This window comes from Oncorhynchus kisutch, unplaced genomic scaffold (genome assembly GCF_002021735.2).
Source record: "Oncorhynchus kisutch isolate 150728-3 unplaced genomic scaffold, Okis_V2 scaffold1022, whole genome shotgun sequence".
NCBI lineage: Eukaryota > Metazoa > Chordata > Actinopteri > Salmoniformes > Salmonidae > Oncorhynchus > Oncorhynchus kisutch.
Genome location: NW_022262967.1, coordinates 152424 through 177890, shown reverse-complemented (window position 1 = coordinate 177890; position 25467 = coordinate 152424). Strand labels below are relative to the sequence as shown.

General features: G+C 40.8%; 1 protein-coding gene across 4 annotated transcripts in view; it reads left to right on the top strand.

Moving 5' to 3' along the window:
- Nucleotides 1-673: 673 nt before the first annotated feature.
- LOC116364198 (zinc finger protein OZF-like) overlaps nt 674-25467 on the top strand; it is a 34101-nt gene continuing 9307 nt past the window's right edge. Inside the window, exons 1-4 of one of the 4 annotated variants that reach the window (XR_004207936.1) lie at nt 674-832; nt 1784-2032; nt 5645-7623; nt 8262-12705. Coding sequence is in view for 3 of the 4 variants with exons in the window: in XM_031817436.1 (XP_031673296.1) it covers nt 1930-2032; nt 7375-7623; nt 8262-9685 (1776 nt within the window). In the remaining variant the exon portion in view is untranslated. Of the gene's footprint in view, nt 833-1783; nt 2033-5644; nt 7624-8261; nt 12706-25467 lie in introns of those variants that run through there. The other 3 variants (XM_031817438.1, XM_031817436.1, XM_031817437.1) reach the window with 3 other exon arrangements.

Sequence of the window (25467 nt, the reverse complement as noted above, 5' to 3'; positions counted from 1 at the left end):
CTATGTGGTGAAAATATTCAGTCAATAATATTTCTCACATACACATTTCTCCCCTGTGGGTTCAAATAGACTTGTATTACAGAGTAATATCAGCCTTGCTGGTTCATGAAAACAACTAACTTTCCAGCCTTGTCACACACTCTTTATGCAGGTTTCATCTTTACGTCACACACATAGAAACTCCTCTTTATGTTAATGATTATCCCCTTTGGCATTTAGCCACCATTATCTTTTTGCCTTGCACTAATTTTAGTTTTGGTTTCATATTAGGACATGGAAACATTAGAGCCATAGCAATGATTAATAAATAAACAGTCATGGTCACTCCCCAGACAGGTGCATGTCTAATGGGGTATAATGACCTAGACACACATATATATAGTGCACTCATCCAGCTGACGACTACAAAATGTGTAATGGACACATATGTACTGGAAGATTTCCAATACCTACTGATGTGATGCTGGGATATGTATGATACGCATTGAGAGCTATTGTGAATAAACCACTGCAGTTATGACATTGATAAAATAATGGCCATGTATCAAGTGTGTGCCAACGGAATATTTTTGGTATTTATTAGGATCCCCATTAAACGCTGCAAAAGTATCCGAATTGTTCACTTCTCTCATTGACTTGTCAAACCCAGTCTTGGTCTGCTTCACAAGCGTTATCTGAAATCTCGCGTTGTTACGTCTCTGGGTTGAGAAACTGGTAGTGGGGGAACAGGAAGTTCCGCGCAGGCGCGCATTGTTCTTCACAATAAAGGACACGGCAGAATTGTGCAGTCGAGACGACAACTTCTGTGTCCGTTTCAAATATATTACTACTGGTATGTAATAGCACGTTATAATATCGAAAAAACATGTTATAACATGCTAGGTAACAAATACGTCAAGGTATTATCACGTTTGATGAAGGTTTTATGTGGTATTTTTGTGTCAAACCGCGTGAGTGAACGTGATATTTTTTTTTTTTATACAAGTCACATAGTTATAGACTTTGGGTTAGTCTGAGTGGGTGTTTATCATTTTCTCAAGGTAATCTCATTAAGGATCAAATCATTTGAGATTTCTGGGTTCGTTTAACATGTCGTTTTTGGTTTTGTGTAACGTTAAAATTCACGAGCTCGTAAAATGGCGGATCCCTCTCGGTCTGCATCAACGGACTTCAGTGCAGGCAGTGAGGGTGCAGCAAAAGAGACACAATTTTACGGTTGCGCTACTGTTTTGGAGTTAAATGTAATGATTATCAGTTTTCTACATGTGTACTAATATTCAGAGACATTCAGTTGTATCTGTCTATCTATAAATGTTACTCTGGTGTGAACGGAAATACTTTTGGTTTTTGATTGGAATAATACAGTGAAGACAAGGTTATTCGGGAAAATAGTACATAGTGCTGCCTACAACATATCTTGTACAACATGTTTTTTGAGGCATTTATGTGAATTCAGGAAATCTACTATAGAATAATTGCATTTAAGTTGTGTAGCCTAATTTAAAGTGTATACTTTGTCTAGTGTGAATTAATGTTTTGTCAATGCATACCTAGCTGATCTATTGAAATGAGATCAGTTCTTGTCTTGGACAGCAGCTCACCAGAGCTGAGTACCGGCACCTCAAATTTCTACTGTTTGAGCTCATGTTCCTCTTATAGAATATTAAGCTCAACAGTATTGTGGAGCTCCTGCACCTAAATATAAATCATATTTTTAGATAATAAAGAAAGTCTTGACAGTTCTGGGACTAACTTTTGTGTCCGTTTCTCTTTATTACTACAGACTGACTCAGATTAAGTCTGAGGCCGGTAACATCAACAGTGAAGACAAACCCAGCCTGCCACTCTCCTTCCACACTGTGTCCAAACCTACAGTCACTGAGTCCTGATTGTGACAGTAGAGCCCAGTTTGCACTGCAGGATCCAGAGATGGCATCAGTGAAGCTGGAAGACTGCAGTCAAACACTGGAGCTGAATGTCAACATTAAAGATGAAGAAGAGGAGGGGAATATTGGGACATCTGTTAGTCATGGTAAGCACAGGTTCGACAAAAACAACACAGAGATACACATGGGATAAACAAACGTACGTCAATAACACAATAGAACAGTCTATATGCTGTGTGTGCAAATGTAGTAAGATTAGGGGGGTATGGCAATAAATAGGCCGTAGTGGCGAAATAATTACAACTTAGCATTAACACTGGAATGATAGATGTGCAAGTAGAGATACTGGGGTGCAAAATAGGAAAAATAAATAAAAATATGGTGATGGGGTAGTTGGGTGGGCTATATACAGATGGGCTGTGATTGGTAAGCTGCTCTGACAGCTGATGCTTAAAGTTAGTGAGGGAGATATGTCTCCAGCCTCAGTGATTTTTGCAATTCGTTCCAGTCATTGGCAGCAGAGACCTGGAAGGACAGACGGCCTAATGAGGAGTTGGCTTTGGGGATGACCAGTGAAATATGCCTGCTGGACCGTGTGCTATGGGTGGGTGTTGCTATGGTGACCAGTGAGCAGAGATAAGGTGGGGCTTTACCTAGCAAAGACTTATAGATGACCTGAAGCCAGTGGGTTCGGGGACCAATATGAAGCGAGGACCAGCCAAAGAGAGCATACAGGTCGCAGTGGTGGGTAGTATATGGGGCTTTGGTGACAAAACAGATGACACTGTGATAGACTACATCCAATTTGCTGAGTAGAGCGTTGGAGGCTATTTTGTAAATGACATTGCCGAAGTCAAGGATGGGTAGGATAGTCAGTTTTACGGGGGTATGTTATGCAGCATGAGTGAAGTAGGCTTTGTTGTGAAATAGGAAGCCGATTCTAGATTTAATTTTGGTTTGGAGATGCTTAATGTGAGTTTACAGTCTAACCAGGCACCTAGGTATTTGTAGTTGTCCACATCGTCCAGAGTGGTGATTCTGGACGGGCGGGCAGGTGTGGGCAGTGATCTGTTGAAGAGCATACATTTAGTTTTACTTGCATTTAAGAGCAGTTGGAGGCCACGGAAGGAGAGTTGTGTTGCATTGAAGCTTGCCTGGAGGTTAGTTAACACAGTGTCCAAAGAAGGGGAAGACATTTACAGAATGGTGTCTACGTAGAGGTGGATCAGAGAATCACCAGCAGCAAGAGCGACATCATTGATATATACAGAGAACAGAGTCGGCCCGAGAATTGAACCCTGTGGCACCCCCATAGAGCCTGCCAGAGGCCCGGACAACAGGCCCTCCGATTTGACACACTGAACTCTATTGGAGAAGTAGTTGGTGAACCAGGCAAGGCAGTCATTTGAGAAACCACGGCTGTTGAGTCTGCCGATAAGAATGCGGTGATTGACAGAGTCGAAAGCCTTGGCCGGGTAGATGAAGACGGCTGCACAGTACTGTCTTTTATCGATGACGGTTATGATATTGTTTAGGACCCTGAGCGTGGCTGAGGTGCACCCATGACAAACTCGGAAACCAGATTGTGGAGAAGGTACGGTGGGATTCTAAATGGTCGGTGATCTGTTTGTTAACTTGGTTTTCGAAGACTTTAGAAAGGCAGGGCAGGATTTCACAATGAACTGTTTCAATGAGAAGGTAGATGTTATTTCATGCTACTTACACTTGCATGGTTTGACACCAGTATTGCCAGCATTTGTTTTATTCACTGGTCTATCTGGAGTGTTCAGAGAGGAGACTGAAGAAGTGAAGTAGACAAACTGCCAGTGTTTAAAGTTCTATGAAGTGAGTCTGTGTAGTTTCTAACCCTTGTGATAGTGAGTGGAGGATGATATAGCTCATCATTTTCATAACTTATGAGGTACTTTGAGAATAGTTTTATTCCCCTTTTGTATTGTACAGCCTACTGATATGAATACATACAGTACCAGCCTCCTGATATGAATACGTACAGTACCAGCCTACTGATATGAATACGTACAGTACCAGCCTACTGATATGAATACGTACAGTACCAGACTACTGATATGAATACGTACAGTACCAGATTACTGATATGAATACGTACAGTACCAGACTACTGATATGAATACGTACAGTACCAGCCTACTGATATGAATACGTACAGTACCAGACTACTGATATGAATACGTACAGTACCACCTTACTGATATGAATACGTACAGTACCAGCCTACTGATATGAATACGTACAGTACCAGACTACTGATATGAATACGTACACTGCCAGACTACTGATATGAATACGTACACTGCCAGACTACTGATATGAATACGTACACTGCCAGACTACTGATATGAATACGTACACTGCCAGACTACTGATATGAATACGTACACTGCCAGACTACTGATATGAATACGTACAGTGCCAGACTACTGATATGAGTACGTACAGTGCCAGACTACTGATATGAGTACGTACAGTGCCAGACTACTGATATGAATACGTACAGTGCCAGACTACTGATATGAATACGTACAGTGCCAGACTACTGATATGAATACGTACAGTGCCAGACTACTGATATGAATACGTACAGTACCAGACTACTGATATGAATACGTACAGTGCCAGACTACTGATATGAATACGTACAGTGCCAGACTACTGATATGAATACGTACAGTACCAGACTACTGATATGAATACGTACAGTGCCAGACTACTGATATGAATACGTACAGTGCATTCGGAAAGTATTCAGACCCCTTGATTTTTTACCACATTTTGTTACGTTACAGCCTTATTTTAAAATTGATTAAATGAAAAATGTCCGTCATCAATCTACACTCAATACCCCATAATGACAAAGCAAACGCAGGTTTTTAGAAATGTTTAAACATTTATAAAAAATAAAAAAAACGGATACCTTATTTACATAAGTATTCAGACCCTTGGCTATGAGACTCGACATTGAGCTCAGGTGCATCTTGTTTCCATTGATCATCCTTGAGATGTTTCTACAACTTGATTGTTGTCAACCTGTGGTAAATTCAATTGATTGGACATGATTTGGAAAGGCACACACCTGTCTATATAAGGTCCCATATTTCACAGTGCATGTCAGAGCAAAAACCAATCACTTGGTCGAAGGAATTGTCCGTAGAACTCCATGAAAGGAAAAATTCACGAGGTGGTAAAATGGCGGCCCCCACTCGGTCAGTGTCAACAGACTTCAGTGCAGGCAGTGTGGATGCAGCAGAGAGACAATTTTACGGTTGCACTACTGTTTTTGAAGTTTAATGTAATGATTATCGGTTTACTACATGTGAAATAATATTGACACATTCAGTTTGTCTTTATCTATAAACGTTACTATGGTGTGAACAGGAAATACAATTGTTTTTTGAAGTAAAACCGTGAATACAAGGTTATTAAGGAAAATAGCACATGGTGCTGCCTAAAACAAAGCGTAACCTTGTACTAAATGGTTTTTGAGTAATTTATGCATTTTTCTACTACAGGTTAAGTTTTAGCTCAAATGTATTATGAAGCTCCTGCACCTAAATATAAACAGTACCAGCACACAAAATGAGTATCGGCAACTATTTCAGTCCAAGTCGAGCACTGAATTAGATAATTGAACAAGAACAAATGTAACATATTTAATAAAGAAGGTGCCAAAACTGTCAAGAAAATAACTTTTGTGTCTGTTTCTCTTCTACTATTTGCAGACTCAGGTATGAGGTTGGTAACATCAACAGTGAGGACAAACCCAGCCTGCCTCTCTCCTTCCACACTGAGTCCAAACCTACAGTCACTGGGTCCTGATTGTGACAGTGGAGCCCAGTTTTCACTGCAGGATCCAGAGATGGCATCAGTGAAGCTGGAAGACTGCAGTCAAACAATGGAGCTGAATGTCAACATTAAAGATGAAGAAGAGGAGGAGAATATTGGGACATCTGTTAGTCATGGTAAGAGCAGGTTCTATCTGACTAAGTTTGTTGTTCATTCCAACTTCCCACTGTGTATGAAAAGTTGCAGTAGAACTGATGACCAAAATGACAGGCTACTTTGACAAACGGAGAATCTGAGGTCAATATAAACGACCGTGTCTCTAATCCATCAATAGCCTAGGCCAGGTGTGAGGAGAAACACATTGTACAATATGAGGAGGAAGTTATAGTCCTAAACAAGCTTTCCAGTTTCACTGACTCACCCAATGATGTGCAGCTCACTCACCGAACAAAAGCTTATCTCTCTTGCTTTACCTTGTAAAAACAATGCTGTTTGATCAATAGGCCTATGTTTTCCAGCGATTGGATTAGAAATATTGCTAAAGGCCTGTTTTGGCTGCATGTTGTTCACTGACAGATTTGCCACATGTTCCTGACGGTAGACATGCCTTGTGATTTTGGCTACCCACAATCCACAGCTGGGCTATTTTAAATTAGCTATTGATCCTCTGTAACTAAATACTCCTGGTGTTGTATTGGGAATGATTTCATTTCTTTCTGAACAGACTGCAGAGTCCTGCAGCACCTCAACACACTTCCCACAGCTATTATTCTATCAGGAAATAAATGAAGAAGTGCAATGCTGGAGAGATGAGTTGTCGGCTCATGTCTATAACAGCACAGAGAGGGAGAGAGATCATAGAAAGTGAATCTCATTTTAGTTCTATGAGAGATACAGGCGTGCTTCTCTCTCACCACAGGAATGGCCACGCCTTGGTCTAAATAGGCTACAATGTTGCAGAAACCATAAACCTGGTTCGGCCCAACATTAATACATTCTTATAACATCAGGCACGTTTTTTATGGGGCATGATAATTACAGAGGAATCCAAATGTAATTACTCTTGATTGCTTTTATGCAGATTTTTGCGTGATGAAATACTTTTTCATGTCACAAGAGGTAGGCTACCTGATCCTGGCAAATGGATTCCGGAACGAAAGACTACAAAACTGAGAGGTGCCGGAAGATCTGGCTCAAATTAAGCACCACCGTTCTCATATAATGAGGTAGGGCCATCCCAAGGATCCCTGAATGCAACGACGGTTGCACCAAACCAAGATGGAAACAACTGGCTGTGGTCTAATGGGAACAGATGAGTCATAGTGGGCAGAGCCAAGCATGAGCTAGTACTAAATGTGGGAAATCTACTATAGATTCACTTACGTTGCGTAGCCTAATTTATAGCGTGTACTTTGTCTAATGTGAGTTAATTAATGTTTTGTTGTCAATGCTTAGCTACCAGATCTATTGAACTGAGATCAGTCCTCAGCTCACCGGAGCTGAGTATCGGCACCTATTTCAGTCCAAGCACTGAATTAGATAATTGAACAAAAATAAATATTATATTTTTATATATATATTTTTTTAAATAAGCAAGTGCCAGAACTGTCAAGACTAACTTTTTTTCTTATCTTTTTTTTCTGTTTCTCATTGTTACTACATACAGGACGACTAGAATTAAGTCTGAGGCCGGTAACATCAATAGTGAGGACAAACCCAGCCTGCCTCTCTCCTTCCACACTGAGTCCAAACCTACAGTCACTGAGTCCTGATTGTGACAGTGGAGCCCAGTTTGCACTGCAGGATCCAGAGATGGCATCATTGAAGCTGGAAGACTGCAGTCAAACACTTGAGCTGAATGTCAACATTAAAGATGAAGAAGAGGAGGAGAAGATTGGGAAATCTGTTTCTCATGGTAAGAGCAGGTTCTATCTAACTAAGTTTGTTGTTGGTTCCAACTTTCCACTGTGTATGAAAAGTTACAGTAGAACTGTTTCAATGAGAAGGTAGATGTTATTTCATGCTACTGACACTTGCATGGTTTGACACCAGTATTTCCAGCATTTGTTTTATTCACTGGGCTGTCTGGAGTGTTCAGAGAGGAGACTAAATAAGGGAGGTTGACAAGCTGCCAGTGTTTTAAAGTTTTATGAAATGAGTCTGTGTCGTTACTAACCCTTGTTATAGTGAGTAGAGGATGACACGCCCCTTTTTAACTTTCAACTCTTACCCACTTTTAGAATAGTTTTATTCCCCTGTGTTGTACAGCCTACTGATATGAATACATATGTCACCCGGTACAGACAGAAGAGGACTGGCCACCCCTTTGGGCCTGGTTCCTCTACATTTCTTCCAAGGTTCCTGCTTTCTAGGGAGTTTTTCCTGGCTACTGTGCTTCTACATCTGCATTGCTTGCTCTTTGGGGATTTTGGGCTGGGTTTCTGTGAAGCACTTTCTGACAACTGCTGATGTAAAAAGGGCTTCATAATATATACTTTTGATTGACATGTATATCACACCAACTGACTGGTTGTTCTGATGTTGTTCACACAGGAGACCATGTTGAGACATTCTCTACATCTAGAGAGCAACAGCAGGAAGATCACAGAGCTAAGAGGTCTCACCACTGCCAACATTGTGAGGAGATTTTCCCATTTCTATCAAAGCTAAAAACACACCTACAAATACACACTGGAGAGAATCCCTATTCCTGTACTGACTGTGGGAAGAGATTCACAACACCAGGAGCTTTGGCAGTTCATCAGAGAGTGCACACTGGAGGGAAGCCTTTCTTCTGCTCTGACTGTGGAAAGAGTTTCTCTCTACTGGGCAACTTAAAAACACATGAACGTATACATACAGGAGTGAAGCCTTACTCCTGCTCTGACTGTGGACAGAGTTTCTCTCGACTGGGCCACTTAAAAACACATGAACGTAGACATATTGGAGTGAAGCCATACTCCTGCTCTGACTGTGTAAAATGCTTCACAACATCAGCTCAGCTAAAAGATCATCAGAGAACACACACAGGAGAGAAGCCTTTCTTCTGCTCTGACTGTGGAAATAGTTTCTCTCAACTTTCCCACTTAAAAACACATGAACGTATACATACAGGATTGAAGCCTTACTCCTGCTCTGACTGTGGAAAGAGTTTCTCTCAAATGGGCCACTTAAAAAGACATGAACGTAGACATATTGGAGTGAAGCCTTACTGCTGCTCTGACTGTGTAAAATGCTTCACAACATCAGCTGAGCTAAAAGATCATCAGAGAACACACACAGGAGAGAAGCCTTTCTTCTGCTCTGACTGTGGAATTAGTTTCTCTCAACTTTCCCACTTAAAAACACATGAACGTCTACATACAGGATTGAAGCTTTACTCCTGCTCTGACTGTGGAAAGAGTTTCTATCAAATGGGAAACTTAAAAAGACATGAACGTATACATACAGGAGAGAAGCCTTACTCCTGCTCTGACTGTGGAAAGAGTTTCTCTCTACCAGGCACCTTAAAAACACATGAACGTATACATACAGGAGTGAAGCCTTACTCCTGCTCTGACTGTGTAAAATTCTTCACAACATCAGCTGAGCTAAAAGTTCATCAGAGAACACACACAGGAGAGAAGCCTTACTCCTGCTCTGACTGTGGAAAGAGTTTCTCTAGACTGAGCCACTTAAAAAGACATGAACGTAGACATATTGGAGTAAAGCCTTACTGCTGCTCTGACTGTGTAAAATGCTTCACAACATCAGCTGAGCTAAAAGTTCATCAGAGAACACACACAGGAGAGAAGCCTTACTCCTGCTCTGACTGTGGAAAGCGTTTCTCTCGACTGAGCCACTTAAAAAGACATGGACGTATACATACAGGAGTGAAGCCTTACTCCTGCTCAGACTATGGAAAGAGGTTCTCTCTACTGGGCATCTTAAAAAGCCACCAAGGTAAACAAAGTAGAGAAGCCTTGCCACTGATCTGACTGTAGAGAACACACAAAGAACTGAACCTTACTTCTTCCTTGAGGTTTTTAAGCTAACTAGACTGCACAATTGTGGTTTTTTTTATATTACTATATTACAGATAGCCAGGGGTGCACTCCAACACCAACACCATTTACAAACAAAGCATTTGTGTTTAGTGAGTCCGCCAGATCAGAGGCAGTGGGGAGGACCAGGGATGTTATCTTGATAAGTGTGTGAATTGGACCATTTTCTGTCATGCTAATCATTTCAAAAAATGTAATGAGTACTTTTGGGTGTCAGGGAAAATGTTTGGAGTAAAAAGTACATGATTTACTTTAGGATTTTGCAAAATAAAAGTAAAAGTTGCACAAAATATTAATAGTCAAGTATAGATACCCCCCCAAAAGTACTTTACACCCCTTCATGCCTCCATGCTGTGTGTCAGCATTGCAGGCTGGTGGTGTGATGGTTGGGGTGTGTTTTCAGGGCACACATTGGGCCTCTTGATAAAAGCTGAGCAATGTTTGAATGCCACAGGATATCTAAAGAATTACTGCCAATCAGGTGCCTCCCTTCATGGCAGCAGTGTATCCATCTGCAAGTTGTTTTCTTCAGCAGGATTATGCCACAAGACTTGTCCAGGAATGGTTCCAATAACATTACACTGAATTCACTGTAATTGTGCATCTGTGGGAGGAGATGGAACGAGCTATTCAGAGTAGATCCACTCCCAGCCAACTTGACACAATTGTAGGAAGCATTAGAGTCAACATGGACCAGCTTCCCTGTGAACTGCACACAACACCTTGGACAGTCTATGCCCTGACGATTTTAGGATGTTCTGAGGATAAAGGGGGTGCAACTCTAATAGGAAGGTGTTCCTAATGTTTTGTACACACTGTGTATATCAGATAAAGATGGTCTGATGATCAGTTTTCAGCTTTAGTTCGGGTGGATTATTTTATATTACTAAACAACTTTTGTTTAATGATAAACAGGCTATGAATCGACTACTTGTGTTTATTAAACTGTATTTTAATATTAGATTCATTATTTTAGTCATTGATGATGAATGTATTTGAATAACTGTATTGAAGTTAATTGATCTGGTGGCAGGTAGCCAGCGGTTAAGAGTGTTGGGCCAGTAACTGAAAGGTTGCTGGTTTGAATCCCGAGCCGACTAGGTGAAAAATCTGGCATTGTACCCTTGAGCAAGCCATTTAACTATTATTTGTCCTGTAAGTCTCTCTGTATAAAAACATCTGCTAAATGACAAGAATGCAATGAAAAATAATGTTTGTACATGAATTCATGCTGGGCAGCCACTTTTTTTCTCATGTATATAATTAAATGAAATAAACTGAAGTGACATACTGTATATACAATACACAACATTACCACTTTGTTTACCCTGGTCAGAGGGACAGGAACATAGTAAACTAGACTGTGTAACTGCTGTTGTTAGTAGCCTACAGTTTCCATGTAATACAGCATGTCAGATCACTAATGATTAGGTGTATAGACTGCTACATTTATGCAAGAGTTTTTGCTTGTGTCTATCGGGAGAGATGTGTTATCAGCTTGTTAAATAACTAATGGTGGGAAGTGGAGAGGCGTCTCTAACTAAATGTAGCTCCAAAGGAACTCTAATTAAAGGAATAGTTCAATCAAATTACAAATGTCCACCTTGGTTTCATCACCCTGTAAACAATCCAAATAATGTGCACTTCAGCAGTGAAGTTCTGTAGATGGAGGACTTTCAGTACAGCAGTGTTCCCCAATCCTGGTCCCAAAGGGGTGTACATGTGTGTTTTTGCCCTCACACTCACATACCTTATTCAATTCAAAGGCTTGAGTTGTTTAGTTGAATCCAGTGTGTGAGTGTTAGGGGCAAAAACAAAAAAGCATTCCCCTTTGTGTCCCCTGGACCAGGATTGGGAAACACTGCAGTACACAGCAAAAAGTGTGATGATTCAAAATATTATATCTATTTTACAGTTTGAAGTCCTGTATGTAAAATGACTTGGTTTGTATTCAGGGGATGAGGTATGTATTCAAGTGTGTGCTCAAGATTTGTGGTGTTTACTCAGGAGATTAATCTCTGATTTTGGCAGCGCCATTCTTACACCTTCGCAGCATTGCACTGTGGTTCTTCAATGTTTTCCTGCTGCTGTTCGAACGGATAAAACATTTGTGGATCTTTAGAAAAATGTCTCCTGTATCTGTCGTTTCCATCACGTTGCAATGATTGTTTTGCTAAATGTTTTTGTTTTAGACTTGGCCCAATGGAGACCTGTCCAGTGATGCCATCTCTAGATCCTGCAGCGCAACAAGTCTCCACTGTCAATCAGGACCCAGTGACTGTAGGTTTAGAATCTGTTTGGAAGGCAGTGTGAAAGGAGAGAGGCAGGCTGGGTTTGTCCTCACTGTTAACCTGTCAACTCTGTCTGAGATCAACCTCCTCCCTTATGCAGGCCACACCCCCTCCCATTGTTACTGTGTGTATGATCACATTTTGAACAATGGCTTCCTAAAATGCGGTGGTGCTTACTAACCCAATAGGAAAGGTTCTGGTAGATGTGGACCATCACACGTGAGGTCACAGCTCTTTCACTCTAAACATTCATATCAATGACTCACCCTCAAATGGACCATCAATACCAGAGTTCTCCAATACTATTTACATAATCAACTGGGCATTACAACAGTCTGACCCTCAATATAGTCCTGGGTATATATTGAGCTCTAACAATGGGTCATGGAAAAGGTCTGTTGAAATGAATACTGTAGTGATGTGAGAAAGGTAACACGAGCTTCCTCTCTGGTTCCATTCCCCCAATAGTAACTGGGTCATTATTGGATTGTGGTGGTAATGCTGTCCCTGGACTTTGGCACCATAAAAAGACTAATAATGCATTACAATACTATGCTGACATATGAGATGGTTTTAAGAAGGTCGTACCATGGATTGTTTAGATCATTTATTTTGTATTTTAGGACATTAGGTATAATCATGATTAAAAATGATTTGATAAAATACAGAATTTGGCCATTACTACTATATCCCATAGAAACACATTGAATGAAACATTCATTAAAATACTAATGGTGAAAACTGATCAACACGTCATCAATATCTAATACATTTAGTATTTTTATTAGGATCCCCAGCGGCTACTCTTCCTGGGGTCAAACAGGAAACACAAAAAATGCATAGTATACATACAAGCTCTACATTTATCATTAAACAAAAGTTATTTAGTAATATAAAATAATCCACCCAAACTAATCATCACACCATCTTTTCTGATATACACAGAGTACAAAACATCAGAAACACCTTCCTAATATTGAGTTGCACCCCCCTTTGTCCTCAGAACAGCCTCAATAGTCGGGGCATGGACTGTCAAAGGTGTTGAGTGTTCCACAGGGACGCTGACCCATGTTGACTCCAATGCGTCCCACAATTGTGTCAAGTTGGCTGGGAGTGGATCTAAAAAATGTCAGTCTCTCGATGTGCAAAACTGATTAGAGACATACCCCAAGCGACTTACAGCTGTAATCGCAGCAAAAGGTGGCGCTACAAAGTATTAACTTAAGGGGGCTGAAAAATTTGGCGCGCCCAATTTTTCAGTTTTTGATTTGTTAAAAAAGTTAGAAATATCCAATAAATGTCGTTCCACTTCATGATTGTGTCCCACTTGTTGTTGATTCTTCACAAAAAAATACTGTTTTATATCTTTATGTTTGAAGCCTGAAATGTGGCAAAAGGTCGCAAAGTTCAAGGGGGCCGAATACTTTCGCAAGGCACTGTATCAGAGCAAGATTACTGAATGTAAGTACATTATTTACCTTCAGAGGTGAATATATCAAACCAGTTGCCGTGATATGTTATTTTATTGTCGTGCACTCTCCTCAAACAATAGCATGGTATTTTTTTCACTGTAACAGCTACTGTTAAATTGGTGACCGCAGTTAGATTAACAAGAATTTAAGCTTTCTGCCCATATAAGACATGTCTATGTCCCGGAAAGTTGGCTGTTGGATTCAACGTCATTCTAGTCACATTAGCGCACGTTAGCAACAACCGTCCCGGTTTAGGGACACCCAGAGGTTAATTTAAGGAATTTGAAATGATTCATACTTCTACTTTTGATACATAAATATATTTACAACCAAATAATTTCAGCTTTTTACACAAGTAGTATTTTACTTGGTGACTTTCACTTGAGTTACTCTTGCCACATTACAAGTGGTAAGTCTTCTCTCCTTTATGTTTAGCTTGGTGTCTTTTCAACTGGCCCATTTGCGAGAAACTCTTTCCACAATCAGAGCAGGAGTAAGGCTTCACTCCGGTATGTATACGTTCATGTCTTTTTAAGTTGCCCAGTAGAGAGAAACTCTTTCCACAGTCAGAGCAGGAGTAAGGCTTCTCTCCTGTGTGTGTTCTCTGATGAACTTTTAGATCAGTTGATGTAATGAAGCATTTCACACAGTTAGAGCAGGCATAAGTATTCACTCCTGTGTGTATATGTTCATGTCTTTTTAAGTGGCCCAGTTGAGAGAAAATCTTTCCACAGTCAGAGCAGGAGTAAGGCTTCTCTCCTGTGTGTGTTCTCTGATGAACTTTTAGCTGAGCTGATGTTGTGAAGCATTTTACACAGTCAGAGCAGGGGTAAGGCTTCACTACTGTATGTATAAGTTCATGTTTTTTTAAGTGGCTCAGTCGAGAAAAACTCCTTCCACAGTCGGGGCAGGAGTAAAGCTTCTCTCCTGTATGTATAAGTTCATGCTTTTTTAAGAGGTCCAGTCGAGAAAAACTCTTCCCACAGTCAGAGCAGAAGCAAGGCTTCTCTCCTGTATGTATATGTTCATGTCTTTTTAAGTGGCCCAGTCGAGAGAAATTCACCCCACAATCAGAGCAGGAGTAAGGCTTTTCTCCCGTGTGTGTTCTCTGATGAACTTTTAGCTCATTTGACGTTGTGAAGCATTCTCCACAGTCAGTGCAGGAGTAAGGCTTTTCTCCCGTGTGTGTTCTCTGATGAACTTTTAGCTCATTTGACGTTGTGAAGCATTCTCCACAGTCAGAGCAGGAGTAAGGCTTCACTCCTGTGTGTATTTTCAAGTGTATTTTTAGCTTTGATAGAATTGGGAAAATCTCCTCACAATGTGGGCAGTGATGAGACCTCTTAGCTCTGGGATCTTCCTGCTGTTGCTCTCTGGATGTAGAGAATGTCTCAACATGGTCTCCTGTGTGAACAACATCAGAAGAACCAGTCAGTTGGTGTGATATACATGTCAATCAAAAGTATATATTATGAAGCCCTTTTTACATCTGCAGTTGTCAGAAAGTACTTCACAGAAACCCAGCCAAAAATCCCAAAAGAGCAAGCAATGCAGATGTAGAAGCAGCGGCCAGGAAAAACTCCCCAGAAAGCAGGAACCTTGGAAGAAAGTTAGAGAGGAACCAGGCCCAAAGGGGTGGCCAGTCCTCTTCTGTCTGTACCGGGTGACATATGTATTCATATCAGTAGGCTGTACAACACAAAAGGGGAATAAAACTATTCTAAAAGTGGGTAAGAGATGAAAGCTAAAAAGGAACTTGTCATCCTCCACTCACTATCACAAGGGTTAGTAACTACACACACTCATTTCATATCATCCTCCACTCACTATCACAAGAGTTAGTAACTACACACTCATTTCATATCATCCTCCAATCACTATCACAAGGGTTAGTAACTACACACACTCATTTCATAGAACTTTAAAACACTGGCAGTTTGTCAACTTCACTTCTTTATTCTACACTGAACACTCCTGATAACCCAGTGAATAAAACAAATGCTGACAATACTGGTGTCAAATCATGCAAGTGTCATTAGCATGAAATAACAGCTACCTTTTCATTGAAACAGTTCTACTGCAACCTTTCATGCACAGTGGGAAGTTGGAACGAACAACAAACTTAGTAAGATAGAACCTGCTCTTACCATGATTAACAGATTTCCCAATCTTCTCCTCCTCTTCTTCATCTTTAATGTTGACATTCAGCTCCAGTGTTTGACTGCAGTCTTCCAGCTTCACTGATGCCATCTCTGGATCCTGCAGTGCAAACTGGGCTCCACTGTCACAATCAGGACCCAGTGACTGTAGGTTTGGACTCAGTGTGGAATGAGAGAGGCAGGCTGGGTTTGTCGTCACTGTTGATGTTACCGGCCTCAGACATAAATCTAGTCGTCCTGTAGTAACAATGACAAACATACACAAAGTTGTCTTGACAGTTCCGGCACTTTCTTTACTCTCTATTAAATATTTTTCTTCTTGTTCAATTATCTAATTCAGTGCTTGACTTGGACTGAAATAGGTGCCGGTACTGTTTTTTCAAAAGTTATTGTCTTGACAGTTCTGGCACTTTCTTTCTTTATTCTCTAAAAATATGGTTTATATTTAGGTGCAGGAGCTCCACAATACTGTTGAGCTAATATTCTATAAGAGGAACATGAGCTCAACCAGTAGAAATTTGAGGTGCTGGTACTCAGCTCTGGTGAGCTCCTGTCCAAGTCAAGCACTGATCTTATTTCAATAGATCTGGTAGCTAAGCATTGATAGCAAAACATTAATTAATTAAAAAGTACACGCTTTAAAATTAGTCTACACAATGTAAGTGAACTTGATCTATAGTAAATTTCCCAAATTCACATAAATGCTGAAATGACAAATACATTCAGTACAAGGTTGCAGTATGTTTCAGGCAGCACTATGTACTATTTTCCTGAATAACCTTGTCTTCACTGTATTATTTTACATAAAAATCAAATAGTGTTTCCGTTCACACCATAGTAACATTTATAGATAAGATTGAAACAACTGAATGTGTCTGAATATTAGTACACATGTAGAAAACTGAGAATCATTACATTTAGCTTCAAAACAGTAGCGCAACTGTGAAATTGTGTCTCTGTACCTGCACTGAAGTCTGTTAACACAGACCGAGTGGGCACCGCCATTTTACCAACTCGTGAATTTTATACAAAACCAATAACATGCTAAACAAACTCAGAAATGTAAAATAAATATATTTTTTATTAAATTACCATGAAGCAATCATGTACATCCATTCAGACAAACCCAAAGTTTCTACCTGTGTGACTTAAAAATAGTTTCACGTTCACTTGGTTTGACACAAAAATAACAAATCAAACGTGTTAATACCTTAACGGATGTTACCTAGCATGGTATGATATGTTCTTCCGATAATAGGACGTTTAAACCTGCTATTACATACCTTTGGTATTACATAGAAACCGACACAAAGATTATCTTCTTCACATAACCGTTCTGGCGTTTTCTTTATACTGAAGAATGGTGCGTGCCTGCCCGGAACTTCCTGTTCCCCCACTACCACAGTGCAGCCACATATAGAACAATGAGACAGATATTTCACAGGATGTATAGTGAGAGGAAGCTCACTGGCAGGCAGTGGGAGAAGATGGAACGAGATGGATATTGGCCGACATTCTGCAAATGTTCTAATCAATGAAACATCTGATCCCAGTTCTGTTCCCAAAACTAAAATCTGTTATGAACAGAGTAGACTAAGATTTGTAGACTTTACCCTTTGCAAATGTTTAAAAAATATATATTTAAAAAAATTACGCAAAGGCGAATTGAGTTATTGCACACGAGCGCTTCACAGAGGAGGCATTCCCTACCAGAAATTGTGTGCTAGACGGGCCAATAGGATCTTGCTAGCTCGTGCTTGGCTCTGCCCACTATGACTCACCAGGCTGTGGTCTATCTTGGTTTAATTATAAAAAACATATTCGGTGCAACCATCCATGCACTCATGGATTCTTGGGATATCCCTACCCCATTATACGAGAAGGGCGGCGCTTAATTTGAGCCAGATCTTCCGGCACCTCTCAGTTTTGTAGTCTTTCGTTCCGGGAACCCATTTGGCAGGATCAGGTAGCCTACCTCTTGTGGCGTGAAAAATAATTGATCCTGTTTGCAATGTAAAAATCCTGATAAAAGCAATCAGAGCTAAATGAGCTAAAACTAAAATGAGATTCACTTTCTATGATCTCTCTCCCTCTCTGTGCTGTTATAGACATGAGCAGGAAACTCATCTCTCCAGCATTGCACTTCTTCATTTATTTCCTAATAGAATAATAGCTGTGGGAAGTGTGTTGAGGTGCTGCAGGACTCTGCAGTCTGTTCAGAAAGAAATTAAATCATTCCCAATACAACACCAGGAGTATTTAGCTACAGAGGATCAATAGCTAATTTAAAATAGCCCAGCCGTGGATTGTGTGTAGCCAAATCACAAGGCATTTCTACAGTCAGGAACATGTGGCAAATCTGTTAGTGAACAGCATGTAGGCAAAACAGGCCTTTAGCAATATTTCTAATACAATCACTGGAAAACACAGGTTGTAAAGCAAATGGATCCTGCTGAAAATAAAATACTAGTCTGTTTGTGTGTTACCAAGTTATCAACTTCCAAATAGGCCTATTGAGCAAACAGCACAGTTTTACAAAGTAAAGCAAGAGAGAGCTTGTCTGTATCACATCTGGCCGTGATTGGCATTCCAATAGGGCGGCGCACAATTGGTCCAGCATTGTCCGAGTTTGGTACGGGTAGGCCGTCACTGTAAATAAGAATTGGTTCTTAACTGACTTGCCTAGTTAAATTAAATAAAAAAATTATAATATGCCAGTTCGCAAAAGCCATGATAATGCATGCAATATTATAAAGGTATTTTATTTAATGTGTTCTGGTACCTCAGAGACCCCCAGATCAATGCTCTCGGGCTCAGTTTTGGTTCCAGCACCTCCCAATTTACACATTAAGCACTGGAGAGGTGGGTAGCTGCTACTGCCTCCTCTGGGACACGTCTCCTTTACATAGAGTTCATCAGGCTGTTGATTGTGGCATCTGGAATGTTGACCCACTCTTCAATGTCTGTGCGAAATTCCTGGATATAAGAGGGAACTGGAACAAGCTGTCGTACACGTCGTACCAGACCATCTCGAACATGCTCAAAGGGTGACATGTCTGAGTATTGCAGGCCACGGAATTGGGACATTTTCAGCATTTTCAATTGTGTACAGAATCTTGCGACATGGGGCTGCGCATTGTCATGCTGAAACATGAGGTGATGGCCTCGGATGAATGACAGGACAATGGGCCTCAGGATCGTGTCATGGTATCTCTGTGCATTCAAATTGCCATCGATAAATTTCACTTGTCTGTAGCTTATGCCTGCCCATACCATAACCCCATCGCCACCAAGGGGAACTCTGTTCACAACGTTGACATCAGGGATCCCCATTAGCTGCTGCCAAGGTACGTATTCAGCTACTCTTGTCCCCAGCACAAGGTGGACCTGTGTAATAATGATGATCATGCTGTTTAACTTCTTAGGCTGGGGGCAGTATTGAGTAGCTTGGATGAATAAGGTGCCCAGATGTGCCCAGAGTGAACGGCCAGCTCCTCAGTCCCAGTTGCTAATATATGTACATTTGGATAGAAAACACTCTGAAGTTTCTAAAACTGTTTGAATGATGTCTGTGAGTATAACATAACTCATATGGCAGGCAAAAACCTGAGAAAAAATCCAAACAGGAAGTGGGAAATCTGAGGTTGGGTGATTTTCAACTCAGCCCCTATCGGTCAACTTCCTAAGGCTTCCACTAGATGTCAACCGTCTTTAGAAACTTGTTTCAGGCTTCTACTGTGAAGTGAGGCCGAAAGAGAGGGGAATGAGTCAGTGATCTGGCAGAGAGCCACGCGCATTTCACATGAGAGCGACCTGCGTTCCATTGCTTTTCTACAGACATAGGAATTCTCCGGTTGTAACGTTATTGAAGATTTATGATAAAAACATCCTAAAGATTGATTCGATACTTAGTTTGAAATGTTTCTAAGACCTGTAATATAACTTTTTGAACTTTTTGTCCGACGTTCGGCTGGACCTGCACGCGCGTTTAGATTTGTGTAATAAACGACCTAACAAAAGTAGCTATTTGGACATAAATGATGAACATTATCGAACAAATCAAACATTTATTGTGGAACTAGGATTCCTGGGAGTGCATTCTGATGAAGATCATCAAAGGTAAGTGAATATTTATAATGTTATTTCTGATTTCTGTTGACTCCAACATGGCTGATATATTTATTTGTTTTCTGAGCGCCATTCTCAGATTATAGCATGGTTTGCTTTTTCCGTAAAGCTTTTTTTAAATCTGATACACAGCGGTTGCATTAAGGAGAAGTATATCTATAATTCCATGCTTAACACTTGTATTTTCATCAACATTTAATGATGAGTATTTCTGTAAATTGATGTGGCTATGCAAAATCACTGGATGTTTTTGGAACTACTGAACGTAGTAACGCGCCAATGTAAATGTAGATTTAAAAAAATATAAATATGAACTTTTTCAAACAAAACATACATGTATTGTGTAACATGAAGTCCCATGAGTGTCATCTGATGAAGATCATCAAAGGTTAGTGATTCATTTTATCTATTTGTGCTTTTTGTGAGTCCTATCTTTGGCTGGAAAAAAATGGCTGTGTTTTTCTGTGGCTTGGTGGTGACCTAACATAATCGTTTGTGGTGCTTTCGCTGTAAAGCCTTTTTGAAATCAGACACTGTGGCTGGACTAACAAGAATTTTATCTTTAAAATGGTGTAAAATACTTGTATGCTTGAGGAATTTTAATTATGAGATTTTTGTTGTTTTGAATTTGGCACCCTGCACTTTCACTAGCTGTTGTCATATCGATCCCGTTAACGGGATGATACAAACTGTCAATAACACCATTTTTATTAAACTAAATCAGCCTGCTATTCTGTTCTAACCAGGTCCCTACACAGGCTGAGAAGGATCCTGTAAGAGCAGAACATTATCTGGTGACAGTAGTCCTTGTAGTCTTGGAGGCCCAAAAACTTCTCCGCTGCAGATATAATGATGTCCAGCTTTTTGGACTTCATGTGCAGTACAATTAATAACTGTGGCTATAAATACTAAGAACATCCACCTTCACAATAAGTGTATCCAGATCACTTGATTGATGTACAACATTTGCAACTAGTTGGAGGTGCATCCACCACCATATCTTCTATAGAACAGTGGCCTCTTGTCTCTATAACTCTCTTCACCTCGTCCACATAGGAGATTTGCTGTACAGTCCTGATCCATGACAGTCCTATGATCATGGTGAAAAACCGGATAAATTGCTGGCCTGGCGCATTAAGAGGTTAAATTCAGACCGAGCCATTAATGCAATTCATAATTAACAAGGACAATTATCAATGGATCCTGTAGAAATCTGATGCTATTTTCAGTAGGAAGGGAGGTAAAGAGGTCCAGATGGGCTCCCAATAGATATTTAGAAGATATTTAAGGACAAACTTCTAGGTCCACTTCTGGATACGTAGTGTATGGTGGTATGATATGCTGTAGAGCTCAGATACAGACAATAAACACCCGCCTGGGATTGTTGCAATACAATTGGGTAATGAGAGCGTATATCACCCTTGTTAAGCTCCACAAATTTGACCCTAATACCCCAGACCTGTTTGTTACATGTAACACACATTTAGGCACCTTGTATCATTGCCTGTGGGAATGTGCTGAGATACACTGGCTTCCTGTTAAGGCAAGGGCTGATTTCAAGGTTTTACTGCAAACCTACAAAGCATTACATGGGCTTGCTCCTACCCATCTTTCTGATTTGGTCCTGCCGTACATACCTACATGTACGCTACGGTCACAAGACGCAGGCCTCCTTACTGCCCCTAGAATTTCTAAGCAAACAGCTGGAGGCAGGGCTTTCTCCTATAGAGCTCCATTTTTATGGAATGGTCTGCCTACCCATGTGAGAGACGCAGACTCGGTCTCAACTTTTAAGTCTTTATTGAAGACTCATCTCTTCAGTAGGTCCTATGATTGAGTGTAGTCTGGCCCAGGAGTGTGAAGGTGAACGGAATGGCTCTGGAGCAATGAACCGCCCTTGCGGTCTCTGCCTGGCCGGTTCCCCTCTCTCCACTGGGATTCTCTGCCTTTCTGGTGCTCTTCCATGCCGTCCCTAGGAGGGGTGTGTCACTGACATGATCTTCCTGTCTGGGTTGGTGCCCCCCTTTGGGTTGTGCTGTGGCGGAGACCTTTGTGGGCTATACTCAGCCTTGTCTCAGAATGGTAAGTTGGTGGTTGAAGATATCCCTCTAGTGGTGTGGGGGCTGTGCTTTGGCAAAGTGGATGGGGTTATATCCTGCCTGTTTGGCCCTGTCGGGGGGTATCGTCGGGTGGGGCCACAGTGTCTCCCGACCACTCCTGTCTCAGCCTCCAGTATTTATGCTGCAGTAGTGTATGTGTCGGGGGCTAGGGTAAGTCTGTTATATCTGGAGTACTTCTCCCGTCTTGTCTGGTGTCCTGTGTGAATTTAAATATGCTCTCTCTCTTTCTTTCTCAGAGGAACTGAGCCCTAGGACCATGCCTCAGGACTACTTGGCCTGATGATTCCTTGCTGTCCCCAGTCCACCTGGCCATGCTGCTGCTCCAGTTTCAACTGTTCTGCCTGCAGCTATGGAACCCTGACCTGTTCACCGGACAGGCTACCAGTCCCAGACCTGCTGATATCAACTCTCTAGAGACAGCAGGAGCGGTAGAGATACTCTCAATGATCGGCTATGAAAAGCCAACTGACATTTACTCCTAAGGTGCTGACATGTTGCACCCTCGACAACCACTGTGATTATTATTATTTGACCCTGCTGGTCATCTATGAACATTTGAACATCTTGGCCATGTTCTGTTATAATCTCCACCAGGCACAGCCAGAAGAGGACTGGCCACCCCTCATAGCCTGGTTCCTCTCAAGGTTTCTTCCTAGGGTCTGTCCTTTTTGCGAGTTTTTTCTAGCCACTGTGCTTCTACACCTGCATTGCTTGCTGTTTGGGGTTTTAGGCTGGGTTTCTGTACAGCACTTTGAGATATCAGCTGATGTAAGAAGGGCTTTATAAATCAATTTGATTTACAAACGTTTTGGAGCTCAGTACTGCGCTATATCTCTGAAATGGCCTTTACCCCAATACCACTAATCCCTAAACTATGCCTCCAAAATCTTTACCCAGAGAATACTTCTTTACATAGGAGAGATTTTTTTTTTTTTACCTGTCTATTACAAGCTAGACGTTCAATTGCGCTCCACTGGAAGTATGGCAGTTCCCCCTCACTTGGTCATTGATTAAAATAATTAACATCAAGCCTGGTTCTTGAAAAATGTACTTATATAGTGAAAAAGAAAGCCCCAGAGTTATATATTTGGGATCCGTTTGTTAGTTTTTTGCAAACTGGTGATATTGTAGAAGCATTGGAACTGCAAATCTGTATATTCAAAGAATGTATGTGAATATTGGCTCTAGTCGAAGCGTAATCTACATCATCTACAACTGTATATTATACTTTTTATTTATTTGTTTGGTTGTTATGTTTGTCAATCCTCGTGTTGGGGGGGGGGGGGTGAAAAAAAGAAAATAAATTGTGTTCTGTAATTGTTCTACTTGGAACTAATAAATAAATAAATAAAAAATATATAAAAGAATGATTGATGGAGGCCACTGTGTTCTTGGGGATCTTCAACACTTCAAGGGGCTCCCGAGTGGCGCAACGGTCCTAAGGCACTGCATCAATGCTAGATACGTCACTACAGACTCTGGTTCGATTCCAGGCTATATCACAACCAGACGTGATTGGGAGTCCCATAGGGCTGCGCACAATTGGCCAAAGCGTATTCAGGTTAGGGTTTGGCTGGGGCCTTCCCAGTCATTGTAAAAAAAAAAATTGTTCTTAACCGACTTGCCCAGTTAAATTAAATAAACACTGCAGAAGTGTTTTGGTACCCTCCCCCAGATCTGTGCCTCAACATAATCCTTTCATGGAGTTCTACGGACAATTGTGTCTGAATATTATTACACATGTAGAAAACCGATAATCATAACATTTAGCTTCCAATCAGTAGTGCAACCGTACAAATGGTCTCCCTCTGATGCATCCACATTGCCTGCACTGTAGTCTGTTGACACAGACCGAGTGGGCGCAGCCATTTTACCAGCTTGAGAATTTTTCCTTTCATGGAGATCTACAGACAATCCCGTCGACCTCATGGCTTGGTTTTTGCTCTGACATGCACTATCAAATCTGTGACCTTATCTACACAAGTGTGTGCCTTTCCAAGTCATGTCCAATCAATTAAATTTACCACAGGTTGACAACAATCAAGTTGTAGAAACATCTCAAGGATGACCAATGGAAACAGGATACACCTGAGCTCAATGTTGAGTCTCATTGCAAAGGGTCTGAATACTTATGTAAATAAGGTATTTCTGTTTTTTTTATTATAATAAAATGTGAAAACATTTCCAAAACCTGTTTGTTTTGTCATTATGGGGTATTGTGTGTAGATTGAGGAGGAACATTTTTTATTTAATACATTTAGAATAAGGCTGTAACGGTCTAAATACTTCCTGAATGGGAGAGGGGATACCTAGTCAGTTGTACAAATAAATGCATTCAACTGAAACATGTCTTCCACATTTAACCCAACTTCTGAATCAGAGAGGTGCGGGGCGCTGCCATAATCGACATCCACGTCTCTGGCGCCCGAGGATCAGTCTGTTAACTGCTATGCTCTGGGGCAGAATTATTATTATTTATTTTTTACCTTGTCAGCTCAGGGATTCGATCCAACAACCTTTCGGTAACTGGCCCAATGCTCTAACCATTAGGCTACCTGTACGTATTCATATCAGTAGGCTGTGCAATACAAAATGGGAATAAAACTATTCTAAAAAGTATCTCATAAGTCAAGAAAATGATGAGCTATATCATCCTCTCACTATCACAAGGGTTGGTAACTACAGACTCATTTCATAGAACTTTAAAACACTGGCAGTTTGTCTACTTCACTTCTTTAGTCTCCTCTCTGATCACTCCAAGCAGCCCAGTTAATAAAACAAATGCTGGCAATACTGGTGTCAAACCATACAAGTGTCAGTAGTAGATGTTCGACCGATTAATCGGAATGGCCGATTAATTAGGGCCGATTTCAAGTTTCATAACAATCGAAATAGATATTTTTGGGAGCCGATTTAAAAACAATAATTGTATACCTTTATTTAACTCACCCAAGTCAGTTAAGAACACATTATTATTTTCAATGACGCCTAGAAATGGTGGGTTAACTGCCTTGTTCAGGGGCAGAACGACAGATTTTCACCTTGTCAGCTTGGGGGAGCCAATCTTGCAACCTTAAAGTTAACTAGTCCCACCACCACCACCTACTAGTCCAGTTCTAACCACCAGATTACATTGCACCCATGCAAGGAGACTGCCTGTTACGCGAATGCAGTAGAAGCCAAGGTAAGTTGCTAGCTAACATTAAACTTATCTTATAAAAAAAACTATCAATCATAATCACTAGTTATAACGACACATGGGATGATTTAGCAAAAGCGCATTTGCGAAAAAAGCACAATCGTTGGACGACTACCTAACCATAAACATCAATGCTTTTTAAAAATCAATACACAGAAGTATATATTTTTAAACTGCATATTTAGCTAAAAGAAATCCAGGTTAACAGGCAATATTAACCAGGTGAAATTGTGTCATTTCTCTTGCATTCATTGCACGCGAGTCAGGCAGGTATATGCAACAGTTTGGGTCTTGGCCAACAACCTCCTTCCCTCAGTAAGAGCATTGAAGATGGGGCGTGGCTGGGT